We start from the raw sequence: 14,969 nt of genomic DNA on the forward strand, positions 1-14,969 counted from the left end.
GCACGTGGTTTTATTATGATGTTACATAACAAGTTTGAGTTTCAGGGCTTTTTGTCAATTTTTCTAATAATATTATGCAATAATTTCGAAAAAGTAGTTTCTAATATCATGCTTTTTTTCAGCATAATCCTCACCGTGCACTCGTTTCAAATTTCGGCCGAGTTTTTAACATAGCTATCCACACTTTTTAAACTGGTAACATTCATAATACACTTTTTAGTAACTTAATCTTAATTTTCAGCCAATCAGGTTGTAGTTCCCGACAGGGTGCCACAAAACCAAATGATAAACGGCCGCAGCTCACGGCCGACAAGAATCTGCTGAGGGTTTGGATTTGACCCTGCTGATGGATGGGAACACTCCCATAGCTGGAGTACTCCACTCCCCAGCTCAGCTATTGATGAATCAAGGGCTCTGAGACAGGCTACCGATAACGGAGGGACTCTTTAAACTACATATCCCGGCAGATTCACGTCAGCTATTGGTTCAGCGTCAGCAGGTGTTGAAGAAGTTCTACAACTGGAACCACAAAGAACTCCCACCACTTACTCCAGGTGAAAGCGTCCGCATCAAGCAAGAAAAGGTCTGGGAGCCAGTAGTTGTCACTGCCGTCCACCATTCACCCCGTTCATATCATGTGATGACGCAAGATGGTCAGGTTTATCGCCGCAACCGCAAGCACCTCCGGAAGACCATTGAGACTCCTCCACCTACGTATTACCACACTCCCAGCCAACGACCAGTTGGCGAATCGTGCCACAACATTCTCTCGGTCATAACATCCAGTTGGACAAACATCCTCAGCTTTGCAGCCTGAAGCAGTCTCTACACAAGTTGCAACACCACCTATTCATCACACTTCTCGTGCTAAGAGGCTACCCACACATCTCAATGATTACATGTGTAAAGTTTGAGTTTGCTGTGAGAGTTTGAGTTGCCTAGTTAATTACTAGTATACTGGGGTTCATTTATTGCAGTCGTTTTTCTGTGTGTGTATTAGTAATGGTACTAATACAGTGAAAAGGAGAGAGGGGAAAAGAGGAGGAGAGAGGGTGGTATAGATAGAAGGAGAAGGAGGGGTGTGAGATAGCAAATGAGAGAGAGAGAGAGAGAGAGAGAGAGAGAGAGAGAGAAAGAGAGAGAGAGAGAGAGAGAGAAAGAGAGAGAGAGAGACAGAGAGAGAGACAGAGAGAGAGAGAGACAGAGAGAGAGACAGAGAGAGAGAGAGAGAGAGAGACAGAGACAGAGACAGAGACAGAGGCAGAGGCAGAGGCAGAGGCAGAGGCAGAGGCAGAGGCAGAGGCAGAGGCAGAGGCAGAGGCAGAGGCAGAGGCAGAGGCAGAGGCAGAGAGAGAGAGAGAGAGAGAGAGAGAGAGAGAAAATCAGCAAGTAAGAATGTTGATTTAGGAGGGCATGAGGGTAATAAAGATCATGGGTCAGGATGGTGGGTAACATGAGAGGGCAGTGCTTGACCGCCTCATAGCCCGAGAGCGAGTATTGAGACAGAACAGCCCCTGGAAGGCAGTTCCATAGACAGGAGAAGTGAGGAATAAAAGAATTGAGATGTGCAGTCAGCCTGGATTTTGGAAGTTAAACCAAGAGAGGGTTACTAGAAAAACGCATGTATCCTGGAGTAGCTGGGAAGAGTTGGAGGACTGAAAAAGCAGAGAAAGCAACGTTGGTGAATAGATGGGAGAAAACAGACACCATGCCTACCTGCATGTGATGTGACAGCAACAGACCTTGTGTTTCATCCTCATCACTGGAGATTCCAATAATTCCGAGAGCTTCAGATTTCACAGAATCCAGCAGTGACAGATGTGATGCTGGAGCACCAGCCGTAGCCGGGAGCAGTACGCCATTGAGCTACGGACAGAAGCCTTGTAGACTGTGATTGGCTCGAATTTTCCAAGAAAAGAAAAAAAAGGCTAAAAGCAAAGTCCTAACGGTAGTGCTTCAATGCAGGAGGAAGCTATTCGGCTTGATGGGCCTAATAGCCTCCTCCTGCTGTGAAGTTCCTTTTAACTCCTTGTTTACACATGTCTGCCAATATTCATGTACCTCCGTTTCCCCACTGCTTCTCACTACCTATAAAATTCCAGTCTCAACTTAAAACAACGAATAGCAAGGAACGTTGAGACAGGAAGAGGGCATTCAGACCATCATACCTGCCCTCCACCAACACCAGACCAAACAAATTCACATCAGGCCACAGACTCAGTGTGGGGAGGAGGGAGATGCCATAAATACAAAACAATAGTATTTATATTAAAACTAGTCTAAAAGCCCGTAAAAAATGACGTTGGAAATATTTTATTCGAAATGTTCAGACACTGGAAGATATGATGTTTTGACGCAAGAAAAAGCGTTATTTTAAAACATTACATGGACAAATGTTACCCTATTTTATTTATCTTCTGGGACCTTTAATTTCGAAGGTACAGCCCCATGAGCATGCTTAAGCCCGAAGCGTCGGCCTAGCGTCAGGTGTGCTTATTGGTTCGCGAGCGCCAGCAGTGACTACTATTTTCGTTATGTCTGTGTGTTGGGTAGTCGATCCAGTCGAAAAAAAAAAAAAAAAATTTTGATCCACCTTTATTATCAGTATTTCCGTCGATATGTTTGTCTGTCTGTCTGTTTGGTCCAGTGCTCCGTTAATACAATGGCGATTTCGATGAAACTTGGTTGGTAGGTTCATACCATGACCGAGTTGTGTGCAAATGAGAACCGTTGCTATGGACACCACCGTTGCCTAGCAACGGGACTTTGAAATTTTTGAAAAATCATAAATAATTAATTTTTTCGAAAATCAAAAATCGGGCCACGAGCGACTGTGGGCAGTACATTCAGCCATATTGTCAAAAATTTCCAGCCAGATCCTATGAAAACTGTCGGAGAAGATATACTGAATGAACCCTGGTCGAAAACAATAAAAAAACGAAGTTCGTTATATCTCAGAGACTATGAGTCAGATATACATGAAACTGGTATGGTAGGTTCATGGTATGTCCGAGTTATGTGTGAGAAAGAACCGTTGCTATGGACCCCTCCGTTGCCTAGCAACGGCCGCAAAACCTCTAAATGTGGGGGTATTTTAACGAAAAAACAATCTGCAGCATTAACCCTTGAAGCTAGAATCATGAATTTTCTTGTCCTTAATCCTCAGGTCATTCCCCATCGAACAGGCCCATCGCGTCAGGTTCTATTGGGTAGTCGACTACCCATGTCCGCCTACCGGCTTGTCTGTCTGTTTGTGACTCTCTCCAGAGCATAGCTCCGTGACGTTTGATGCAATCTTAATGAAACTTGGACACAAGCTAGATATCATGGTCTAGTGTCCTTTTGTATGAAGGGCGTCCCACGTCCCTTGTGGGCGGAGCCACGCCCACTTGAACTTGTTATTTATTTATATATTTAGTTTTTTCTTCTCGATTTTTTTTTTCGCAATTTCATTTCCTAGAAGCTGTGCGTAATGTGCAGAAGTACAACATATAAAAAAATCCGATTTGATTTGGTCAATTTTGACGGAAGAGATAGGTTTTTACGGTAGGGCTTTCTCAAAAGCTTCCACTAACTCAATTGTACCTGTCGTGGCATTGTTCAATAATGCCGGCGAACCATCGTCGCCTCCCGGCTTGTTTAAAAAACGCTTCTGTACACCGCCATTGAGGCCCAGTTACAAGTCACCGTCTACATTTCCAAAAGAAGAGACGTAATTACTCTTGAATAGAAAATGTTTTTCAAACATTTTTATCCTGAAAAAAATAGACCGTACTGAACACACAGGTGTGTTAAAAGACTGGTCTTTAAAACCCTTCTTAAATTATAAGTTTGAAGGGGGACTGACAAATACACATTCTGTTTTATATGGTAAGATAACTTTTTATTACCCTCCCTAAAGGAGAGGGTATTGCGTTAGGGTCCGTTTGTTTGTTGGGTGGTCGCTAGACTATTGGGTGGTCGCTAGACTATTGGGTGGTCGCTAGACTATTGGGTGGTCGCTAGACTACCGTTATTCTCAGGTTTTCCATCTGTCTGTATGCATGTAATGGACAGCTCTGGAGGCCAGAGGAGTCAACCGATTTTGATGAAACCTGACTGGTAGGTTCATACTAGGATCTAGTTGTATGCTTTTGAGCACCGTTCCTGTGGACGCCACCGTTGCCTAGCAACGGGACTTTGAAATTTCTGAAAAATCCGAAAATTTTTTTTTCGAAAATCAAAAATCGGCTTCTGCGCTTTTATGCGCACTATAATCAACCTCTTTGTCAAAATATTTTAGCCTGATCCGTCAAAAACTGTATGACTAGTATGCAATTATGTAGCGACTACCCATGTCGCCTACCCGCTTATTTGTTTGTCTTTCTGTCTGTTTGTTTATTTGTCTGCACAGAACTTTCCTGTTTCTCTTGTCGGATTGAGACGACATTTTCACCATTGGTGCGACTACTCATGTAGAATGTTTTAATCATAATTATGACGTCATAGGTCACGTGGTGTGGTCGCCGTGTTCGAAAAACAGAAAATTTCGACCTTTGTATCTCTGAAACTGCACTAAAAAAAATTGAAACTTGGCACATCGCAATTACTCCTCATGGGGAACAAGTGTGATTTTTAAAAAATGACATCATAGGTGCCTTCATTATGACATCATAATTGCATATGTAGAACACTACATCTGACCAGTATGAAAATTTTTGAAGGTAATCTCGGGATGAAATAGTTCACAGAAAAATAATTGACGATGTTATCGTCACGTGATTTGGCAGCCATATTGTTGAAAAGAAAACCTTCAAAACTCTTCTTCTCTGAAATGGCTGAACAGATCGAGGTGAAACTTTACACGTATGACCGCCTATTCATGAGGAATAAAAGGTTCACACAAATGTCATAGGTCATGTGGTTTGTCAGCCATGTTGGATTTACCCTAACACCTATTAAAAATCTTCTTCTCCAGAATGGCTGGACAAATCAAGTGGAAACGTCGCAGTCATATTCCCCAAGCCATCAGCGTACATATTTGTTGAGGAATAATTGATAGGTCAACTGGTTTGGCAGCCATATTGGATTGAAGAAAAATATTAAATAATGTTTTCTCTGGAACCGCTTAACCAATCGACGAGAAACTTTAGATTTTTGATCTTTTGTGGATGCAGAATACATGTTACAAATTTTAACTTGATCGGATGCATGGTCTGGCAGCCACAATTATTTAATTTTTGAGGTAGGTTTTTATTTATTTATTTAAAATAACGTTCCTTGGTTGTCCCTGGATGGGTTTGATGGTCGAGGAGTAGCAGTTGAAATCTGAATCCTGTCCAGGGTCCTCCTGATGACTTCATCTTTGCTTTTTTTCTCGTTTGGGTTCCTTCTGATGACTCCAATGCAGGACTGTACCTATTTGGTCTTCAATTTGATTTAAATTTAATTTATTTTAATCCCATTCTAAATTCAATTGAATAATGAATAATAATGAAGAAGACGTCATGGGTCAGGGTCAGGTGTTCGATCAAAGCGGAGTTGCATCAAAGCGGGACATCTTGGTACCCGCTCATCACCACCAGCAGTGATAAAGTGGCAGTTCTAGTTATGTCTCATTAATTACGTAACACACCAGAACACAAAATACACCACACAAAAGCAGTCCTGGCAAGGGTCTGTAATCTCCGATTGCTCTTTTTCTTGTTATTATTTTTAGTCTCACTGTAGGTTTTTTTTGGTGAGGGGACGAGGGGACTGTTTCAAGCAATTTATGTGAAGAACTCAAAGAATGTTGTTTTTTTTTATGTGAACAAACCCAAATCTCCGACTCTGGAAAATCCTCTTTATCTTTTTGCCGATGACTCCACCCTCTGTCATCCCTCAGACCAGCAAGCAGCAGCCTCTTCGCTCTCTAAAGATCTGGATAACATCACAAGCTGGTCCAACACTTGGAACATGTCCTTCAATCCTGACAAATCTCACACTCTCACTATGTCTCTCTGAAAGGACCGTCTGGACCCCCCCCCCATCAACTTTCTCAACAATCCCCTTGATGAAGTCCTTTCATTCAAGCTTCTGGGTCTCTCTATCTGCCATGACCTTTCCTGGGAAAGCCACATTTCCAACCTCGCCTCCAAAGCCAGTCGTCAACTGGGAATACTCCATCGTGCAAAGTCCTTCCTCGGCCCACCTGAGCTCCTGACCACTTACAAAGTTTTCGTCCGCAGCCTGATGGAGTACTGCTCTCCCCTCTGGGCTGGTGCTCCCGCCTCTCACCTTTCTCGGCTTCACGCTGCGGAAACCAAGGCGTTTCGGATCATTGGTATCTCTTACGATGAAGCCGAGTCTTTGGGTCTCTCACGCTCTCACCGCAGACAGGTCGGTGGTCTTTCTATCTTCTAACGTCTCCTCTTCGGCCTCGCCCACCACCTCACCCACTCTGTCAGCTATCTGTCTCGCCCATATTTCCAGAAGTGTGCTCAAGGTCCGCCAGCAACTCGATTATCACTCTTATCAGCTCTGCCACCTCTCAAAATACTCTTGGACGTAATATGATGTGGAACAGCAAGAAGAACAACTCCAAGAACAATACAAGAACACTCCAACAACTAATTAACAGCACAACTGTCAGCACCACATCAACAACTGTCAACACCAACAACTATATCAACAATGCCAACAACTGTCAACACCAAAATCAACTGTCAACACCAACAACAACAACAACTGTCAATACCCTCAACAACACCAACACCAAAATCAATAACTGTCAATAACAAGAATAACAAGAATAACAAGAATAACAAGAATAACAAGAACAACATTAACAACAACAACAACAACAACACGTATATTGTACAATTCGTTAAGTGGGTTTGATGGATCCAACGCCTAATGTCCTCCTACGTTGAAGTTTCGTGCGCACTACAGTTACCTGGGATTATTATTTAATATCATGTTACTGCACACCTGTTGTACAGCTCACCTTGATTTTTACACGTGGCGGATGGGTGGCAGCTTGGACGGCGAGATGTAAATTATTTCATGACAATTCATTTTAAAAAATCCTTCATCTTACCGGGTTTTGGTTATTTAATTATTTATAATCGCTGTCGCTGTAGAAAAAAAAAAAAAAAAACACCATTCGGCAGGGAAGGCGGATGTACTGAGGAAGGTGCACAATGGTCGATGGAGGTGATTGGGGGGAATTTACGAACTGACAGCTGATCCGAGAGTGAAGATTTAACGCTCCCAGTGTGTTTATATCGATCTCTATATACATATATATATTATATATATATATATATGTCCATATATACATCAATGTCCATTTCTCGTGGATAACAACAGTTTTCATGATGTCATCCGAGGAATCAAGTCCTCATCGCTCTGTCGACCTGCTGGTTGGGGATGAGATCGAGGAGGTGAGGACGTGTCACGTGGTCTTGTGGTTCATTCGATCAACACGACTTGATTATTATTTATTTATCATCGTCACGATTAGGATGATTTATTTATTTATCGATTGATTGAGCAAATGCATTTTGTGTGACAAGTTCATCCGTAGACCACCCGCCTGGCGCCGACTATAATCGATCACTTTATCTGTTCAATTTACGAATTGTTGGAGGATCTAGTGTGGTGCAGCATCATGGAGTATGCAGTGTGCACTTTTTTTCCCCCAGCCTGGGATGTAAGATCATTTCCCCCCCCCTCCCCTCCTTCTGTGTCGGTGCCCCCTCGTGTTCAGGATGTTTGGCAGTCTGGGTGAAAGACATTATGGTATTAAGAGAAAGACGTGACGTGAAGGAGAGGGTTGGTGGTGGTCGTATGACAGCTTAGCTGCCGGGGTAGCTATCATTTCTTGAAGCATGACTGTATTGCTGATGCAGTGCCCCTCTACCAGTACACACACTGGAACTGGTACTCATTTCGCCGACCTCGGAAGGATGACAGGCTGAGTCAACCCCCTGGTGTAGTAATTCAGCGGCCGACGGGGCTTGAACTCAGGACCCTAGGATCCCGAGCCACCACCCTAACCACTGAGCCAACACCAAGCTCCACTTGTACTCAGGACCCTAGGATCCCAGGCCACCACCCTAACCACTGAGCCAACACCAGGCTCTACTTGAACTCAGGACCCTAGGATCCCGAGCCAACACCCTAACCACTGAGCCATCACCCTAACCACTGAGCCAACACCAGGCTCAACTTGAACTCAGGACCCTAGGATCCACTGAGCCAACACCAGGCTCAACTTGAACTCAGGACCCTAGGATCCACTGAGCCAACACCAGGCTCAACTTGAACTCAGGACCCTAAGATCCGAAGCCACCACCCTAACCACTGAGCCAACACCAGGCTCTACTTGAACTCAGGACCCTCAGATCCCGAGCCACCACCCGAACCACTGAGTCAACACCAGACTCTACTTGAACTCAGGACCCTTGGATCCCGAGCCACCACCCTAACCACTGAGCCAACACCAGGCTCTACTTGAACTCAGGACCCTTGGATCCCAAGCCACCACCCGAACCACTGAGCCAACACCAGACTCTACTTGAACTCAGGACCCGAGGATCCCGACCTGCCACCCTAACCACTGAGCCAACACCAGGCTCTACTTGAACTCAGGACCCTTGGATCCCGAGCCACCACCCGAACCACTGAGCCAACACCAGACTCTACTTGAACTCAGGACCCTTGGATCCCGAGCCACCACCCTAACCACTGAGCCAACACCAGGCTCTACTTGAACTCAGCACCCTTGGATCCTGAGCCACCACCCGAACCACTGAGCCAACACCAGGCTCTACTTGAACTCAGCACCCTTGGATCCCGAGCCACCACCCAAACCACTGAGCCAACACCAGGCTCTACTTGAACTCAGCACCCTTGGATCCCGAGCCACCACCCAAACCACTGAGCCAACACCAGGCTCTACTTGAACTCAGCACCCTTGGATCCCGAGCCACCACCCTAACCACTGAGCCAACACCAGGCTCTACTTGAACTCAGCACCCTTGGATCCCGAGCCACCACCCAAACCACTGAGCCAACACCAGGCTAAGGAGAGAGTTTATTTAGTTTAGTGGAAAGAGATTGCAAGGAAAGATACTTGAAGGATGCTTTTATAGGGTTCATGGTGTGAGTGAAGAGCACAACACATGGATGTGTGAAGAACACCAAAAGGGCTTGTGGTCAGGGAAGAGTATCGATTATGGGGGATTTTAACTTGCCAGGGATAGATTGGGTCCAGGAACAGGGAAAGGGAAGAGCGGATGAGGATCTCCTAGTTTTATTCCAAGATTTGCTTTTGAACCCAGTTTGTAGATAATCCCACGAGGGGGAGTGCAGTGTTAGACCTCTTTTTAAGTAACGAGCTCAACATGGTGTCCAAGGAGGTGCAGGTGGGAGAGCATCTGCGGACGAGCAACCACAATACAGTAAGTGCGTGCGACTCTATTGTTGAGATGTAAAGTTCAGGATCGTAGTGTAAGGTTGTTGGATTTTAGAAGGGCAAACATTTGAGGGGATGAGAAGTAATTTTGGAGCTTTCGTTTGGGTAAAGTTAATGATCGGAGAAATGGCAACCTTTCAGGAGCAAATGTGTCAGGTGCAGAGTCGGTATATTCCAGTGAGGGGTAAAGGTAAAGGTACAGGTAGAAAGAGACCACAGGGTGATTGAGCGGAGTTGTGAGTAGTGTAATTAAGGAGAAGCAGAACACACTCATTCGATACAAAACGGGACGAGATTTGCTCCACCCTGGTCTCTTTCTACCTGTACCTTTACCTTTACACCTCACTGGAATATACCGACTGCATCATTTGACATTTTTGAAACAGATGGCAATAGTAACAATAGGATGACGATGTCGATGTTAGAGGTCGTTATATATTAGTAGTGTGGGTTGGTGTAATTGTGTGTTGTTTTACCTCCACCACCGAAGGTGAAGGTGGTTATGTTTTCACCCCTTTCTGTCTGTTTGACCGTTTGTATGTTTCTTTGAGTGCAGGATATCTCAAAAGGTTGTCGACGGATCCGGATGAAATTTTGTGGACAGGTTCGGTGTGTGTGACAAGGACGAACTGATTAGATTTTAGTGAACATCTGGATCGAGATCTGACGACTAGAATTTTAAAAGTGATTCTTCACCATTGAGAGATCTGGCTCAAAAATGATATATAGCACGATATCTCAAAATTGTATTGGGCCAGACATGTTCTCGGGGATCGGGCATTGCGTGGCGGAGGTATGCGCTCTACCGAGTGCCCATCTAGTTGATGCTGGTAGTCATAAACTAGAAGTTCACCGTCTCAGGATCCAAGGGGAAACTTCACACACACACATTATTGCTCAAGGGTATGGAATACAAGTTTGTTAATGAATAATTGATAGGTCACATGGTTTAGCAGCCATATTGGATTGAAGAAAAATATTAAATAATGTTTTCTTGAGAACCACTTATCCCATCGAAGCAAAACTTTGCAACTATCATCTGAGTCTCGTGATGTATCAAAGCCGGACATCTTGGTACCGGGTCATCACTGCCAGCAGTTATAAAGTGGCAGTTCTAGTTATTATTAATACTGTTATGGTTGTGGGGGTAGATGGAGGAATTTAATCGGAAATTTAGGATTGAATGGAGTTGTTTGGTCCGTGGACGTGTAGGAGACATCTCGATGTAATTGGTAGGGAAACTGTGAGCTTGTGTTGCGTGTCACCACATGGGGGAGGGTGGGGGGTGGTGCGGTGTTAATTAGCTAGGGAGACAGAATGAGTTCCCCCAGTATGCGATTGCCCCCCTTTAACCTATTCCTTCGTTTTTACATTTACAAGTGAGCCAAGCGTGCCGAGCAGGCTTGAAGCCCCACCTCCAAGGGTACGGCAGGCGAAGTCACACCCCGAGACTGACGATTGATGGGCGTTAAACGTGCCGAGCGGGTGGAGGTCCTGCCTTCCCCTGTTTGGTGCGAGCAAGCCACGCCCCGGAGGAGGAAACTGTGCCCTGGCGACGTGAGCCAGTCAGAATTGAGTTCGGAGGAGGAACGGTTGAGAGTGGAGTGAGGGACGTATGTGGTTGAGAGAGAACGTAGTTAGGAGATGGCCTGTAAGAATGGGGCTTTCCGGCTGGCTTTCCTTCGACGCATGAAGAAGACGACATGAAGCTGGTATTCGTGTAGAGGCGATTTGGCTCACGTAGTGAAGCAAGCCGCTGGCCTTTGGCTCAAGGTTGGGTCATGAGGAACAGACCCTGAGCCTTGTATATGTCAAATAGAGGGTCGGTGAGGAGGAATGACACACGAAGCAGCTACACGGGGTCTCTGAGCCTTGGTGTTGAATGCCGCTCATGAATTGCCTGACGTACGTTTGTTCCCACTGAGAGATAGCGGTTTGGCGCCATTTTCTACACGTCTTCGCGTGCAAATAGAAGCGCCTCGATTCCAAGTCCAACAAAGACCATCTCTGGGCTAAGCTAAGCACCAGAGTAAAGGAGAAGTTTTCTTTTATTTTGTTTCCCTTTGTCTGTATTTAACTCCGTGTGTAGAGACGCCTCGACTTGGAGGTTAATTTATCTCGCGTATTTATAATTATTACATTGATTATTGTCCTTTGTAAATATTTGTCTATTTTCATTAAATGTGTTCATTTTAAGAGGCCGTATTCATGTAGTTGTCGTTGGGTTCGAGTATAAATAGGGTTGGGTAAATATGATTGAAATTTTGTGCATAGCATATTTTCTACGGCCGTTTTCCATGCTGAATCCGAATCCGGTCAAATTTTTTTTAACCTTCGATGACCTTTGACCCCTGGAACCTTAATTTATTCAAAATGGCGGCCGGAAATTGACCTTTTTTCATGTTTTCCTTCTCTAATGTGACTAATAAGGCTTGTCATATTGTTACGAATTTGGAAGCTTACTGCACTCAGCATTCAGGTCCTTGGAGAACAGTTATATCGGTAAGTACGTGTTTATAGATAGGACCCGTCCCGAGTCTAATGGGAATTAAATGTTCGTGCGCTGCAGAGTTATTTTGATAGTCAGGGTTTTCTTTTACACTTATAATAACAACAACAACACGCCTTCACCTCGCTTCCTCAACCAGACGTCATAGCGCCCACGGTGGGCGGAGTTCAAGGAGGGACCTTGCGGCGGCTCTCGACCAATCGGGGATGCGAGCGAGACCAATCGGCCCAATCAGCGGACTTGGCACCCCTTTCGGCCAATCACGGGGGCGAGGAGCACAATTGCGTGCTAAAACCGTCCAGTGAGCGAGAGTGGGTCGGTGGAGGCGGCTCCTCCCCTCTGGAGAAGGGTGAATAAGTGATCGGCACGTTCTGTCTGGTGCGAAGAACGTCAAGGTTGCCTGGTCACCTTGTTGAGGTTGCGTCGCCTGGTCGCCTTGTTGAGTTCGTGTCGTCTCGTCTGCCCTGCCGGCGTTCTGTCTGATCCACCTTTGCGCCGGCTGGCGTCCATCATTGCATTGTGTTGCGGTTTCTAGTTCCGTCGAACCGAATCATCGAAAACCGCACGAGGCGGAGAGGTGCGAGACAGGTTCTCCCCTTCGGCTCACCTTCCCTCCCGAGCTGAAGGGCCGAATAAAGGCCGCGGCCATCATTTCTTTTGGGCGTGTGCGTGTGTGTCTGTGGGCCCAGTCTACAAGTAGCAATTGTTTAAGTGCTTTGTACATTGTTTGCATTTAATTTCTTATAGTCAGATAACTCTGCTCTTTGTGTGTTCCCTCCCCCCCCCCCCCCATTATTAATAAATCCCCTGTTAAATGTTTCAGCTCGTTTCTCTGTTTCTTTCATTGGTTTAGCACGGTGCGTGTTGGGAAATTTGGAAGCGGAAAATTGTGCATTTGGTTCGGGATTCGAACCCAGGCTCGACACCTTTGAGGTGATTATGCGTACTTCTAGGTCATCTTTCCAGATATTAATGTATGGCATAGCATTTATATATTGAGACAATGTAACTATTTTTGTAAAACCAGCGAGAGATTAATACAGGGTCTTTCAATAAAATGTACACAGTTGCACGTCGTAGTGAACAGTGCTTCGCTGCGAACGGTGAACATTTTGAACATCTGTGCAAGGAAACAAGTTTATGCAACCAATTAATTCTGTGTACAAGAAACATTGCTCTTTTTGTGTTATTTAATATAAATAAAGTCTGGATACATGTTTATTGAGACATCCTGTATGGGTCGTTCCATGAAAGTGTTCATTTTTATTATTTATTTATTTATTTAAACATTTGCATCAATTCCTGTTCATGGTATTTGATCATCATGTCAAATACTTTACTCACAATGAACAAAATATGTGGGGCGGTTTAATCGGTGGAAGTACGTTGTATTTTTGATTTTGTGTACATTGTATGTTTAGTACCAATGACAATCCATAAAACTTTACCTATTCACCCCTTGCCCCACTCTCCCCCACAACATCAAGTCAAACGCTCCTAATCTCCGAAGCTGATTGCTCCACTTTGGATTTGTAACTCCCCCCCCCAAAAAAAAAAAATAGAATAAATAAAATAAAGGTTTGAGAAGTGATAAATGCCAAATTTCTTAGAAATAATCGATGGCCTTTATATTTGTGAAGAAGAACTTGTAAAAGAAAATTGCTAGCATGGACAATCGATATTAACTGTTCTTTTTTTTTTGCCATCGGGAAGTTGATGGATGTTTTTGTAGAAAACCGTGTGAATTATTTGAACATCGGTGACCATATCCTCTGAAGCCTTCCTTCGCACCCAATATGCAAGGCTCAACACTTAACGGTTGCCTGGGGCACCCAAAATTGAGCGTCGGGCAACCAAACTAATGACTTTGATGCCCGGATTGGGAAACTTCATTATCGTGCCTTGAATATTCATATTGACCCCGTCTATCCATCCATCATCCATCAGGACCATACTCTGTGCAGAAAGTCGGTGCTGACAAAGCAGTCTCCTGAGCTATTGGACACAATCCTGTACGGGTCGCCACTCCGACGCAGGATACTCGAATGGCTCGATCATCCCAGCAAGCTGTTACTCATTTTTCTGACCTCAGAAGGACGACAGGCCGAGTCAACCCCACCTGGTATTAATTCAATGGCCGAGCACGATTTGAACTCAGAATCCTAGGATACGAAGCCCCGCCACCCTAACCATTAAGCCAACGACAGGCATATATTGACCCAATGATGTGCAAAACGACCTTCTGGATCAACAATAAAAGAATAGTCTAGTCCAACTTGGAAAGAAAATTCGAGCCTTCATGGTCTTGGTGAGGGGGGGGGGGGGTCATCGACCAGACTTGCAAAATGAATGTGAAAGATCTAGAAGTCGTACAATGTTGTTTTTTTGTTTGTTTGTTTTTTTTCTCTCTGGTTTATGCTTGGTTTTATTTTAAGAATGTCGTGTCTCTTGATGTCTGTCACTCTCACTCTCACTCTCACTCTCTCTCACTCGGTATATACTTCTATAATTTCAATCAATGGTGAGTTCTTTTGATCAGATGTCTATTTTTCTGCCAAACACCAGTAACCTCAACTGCTGTATGATCCTGTACGCTGTTGTTCATTACCTTGTTTTTACCTGCCAAGTTGAAACTGTAACTACAAGTTATACAAGTTCTTTAGAAATGGGCATGTGGAGGAATTTTACAGCTATTGGCGTGAACAGTATCCCATTTGTTACAATGAAAGTTATTCAGAAAACGGGTGTGGGAGTGCAGGTTGAGGGGACTTTTTTTTCGGGCAACCCAAATTTTGAAATTGTTGCCCGACAGGCCAACCTGAAAAAGGAGTTTGTATGGAGCAGTGCAATATGGCATCGTTGTAGCAACCGAGGCACGAGTGGATACTTCGACAAAATGACAGCTCATTTCGATTTGTAATTGCCGGGATCAAAAATGCGAAATTTCAAGGTTTCGTGTTGTTCCTTCTTTCAACTCGACCTCTTACCGCTTGGAAGTCTTCATAATTGCTGTCAACT

General features: G+C 44.6%; 1 protein-coding gene across 2 annotated transcripts in view; it reads left to right on the forward strand.

Annotated features, from left to right (window-relative positions):
* The first annotated feature begins 7,130 nt into the window (after positions 1 to 7,130).
* VPS8 (VPS8 subunit of CORVET complex) overlaps positions 7,131 to 14,969 on the forward strand; it is a 166,390-nt gene continuing 158,551 nt past the window's right edge. For both annotated transcript variants that reach the window (XM_085883776.1, XM_085883777.1), the window contains exon 1: positions 7,131 to 7,406. In XM_085883776.1, the coding sequence (XP_085739902.1) occupies positions 7,338 to 7,406 (69 nt within the window). In that variant the 5' untranslated portion in view covers positions 7,131 to 7,337. The remainder of the gene's footprint in view (positions 7,407 to 14,969) is intronic.

This window comes from Eptatretus burgeri, chromosome 6, assembly GCF_056783735.1.
Source record: "Eptatretus burgeri isolate ZD-2024b chromosome 6, Ebu_testis_v1, whole genome shotgun sequence".
Lineage (NCBI taxonomy): Eukaryota > Metazoa > Chordata > Myxini > Myxiniformes > Myxinidae > Eptatretus > Eptatretus burgeri.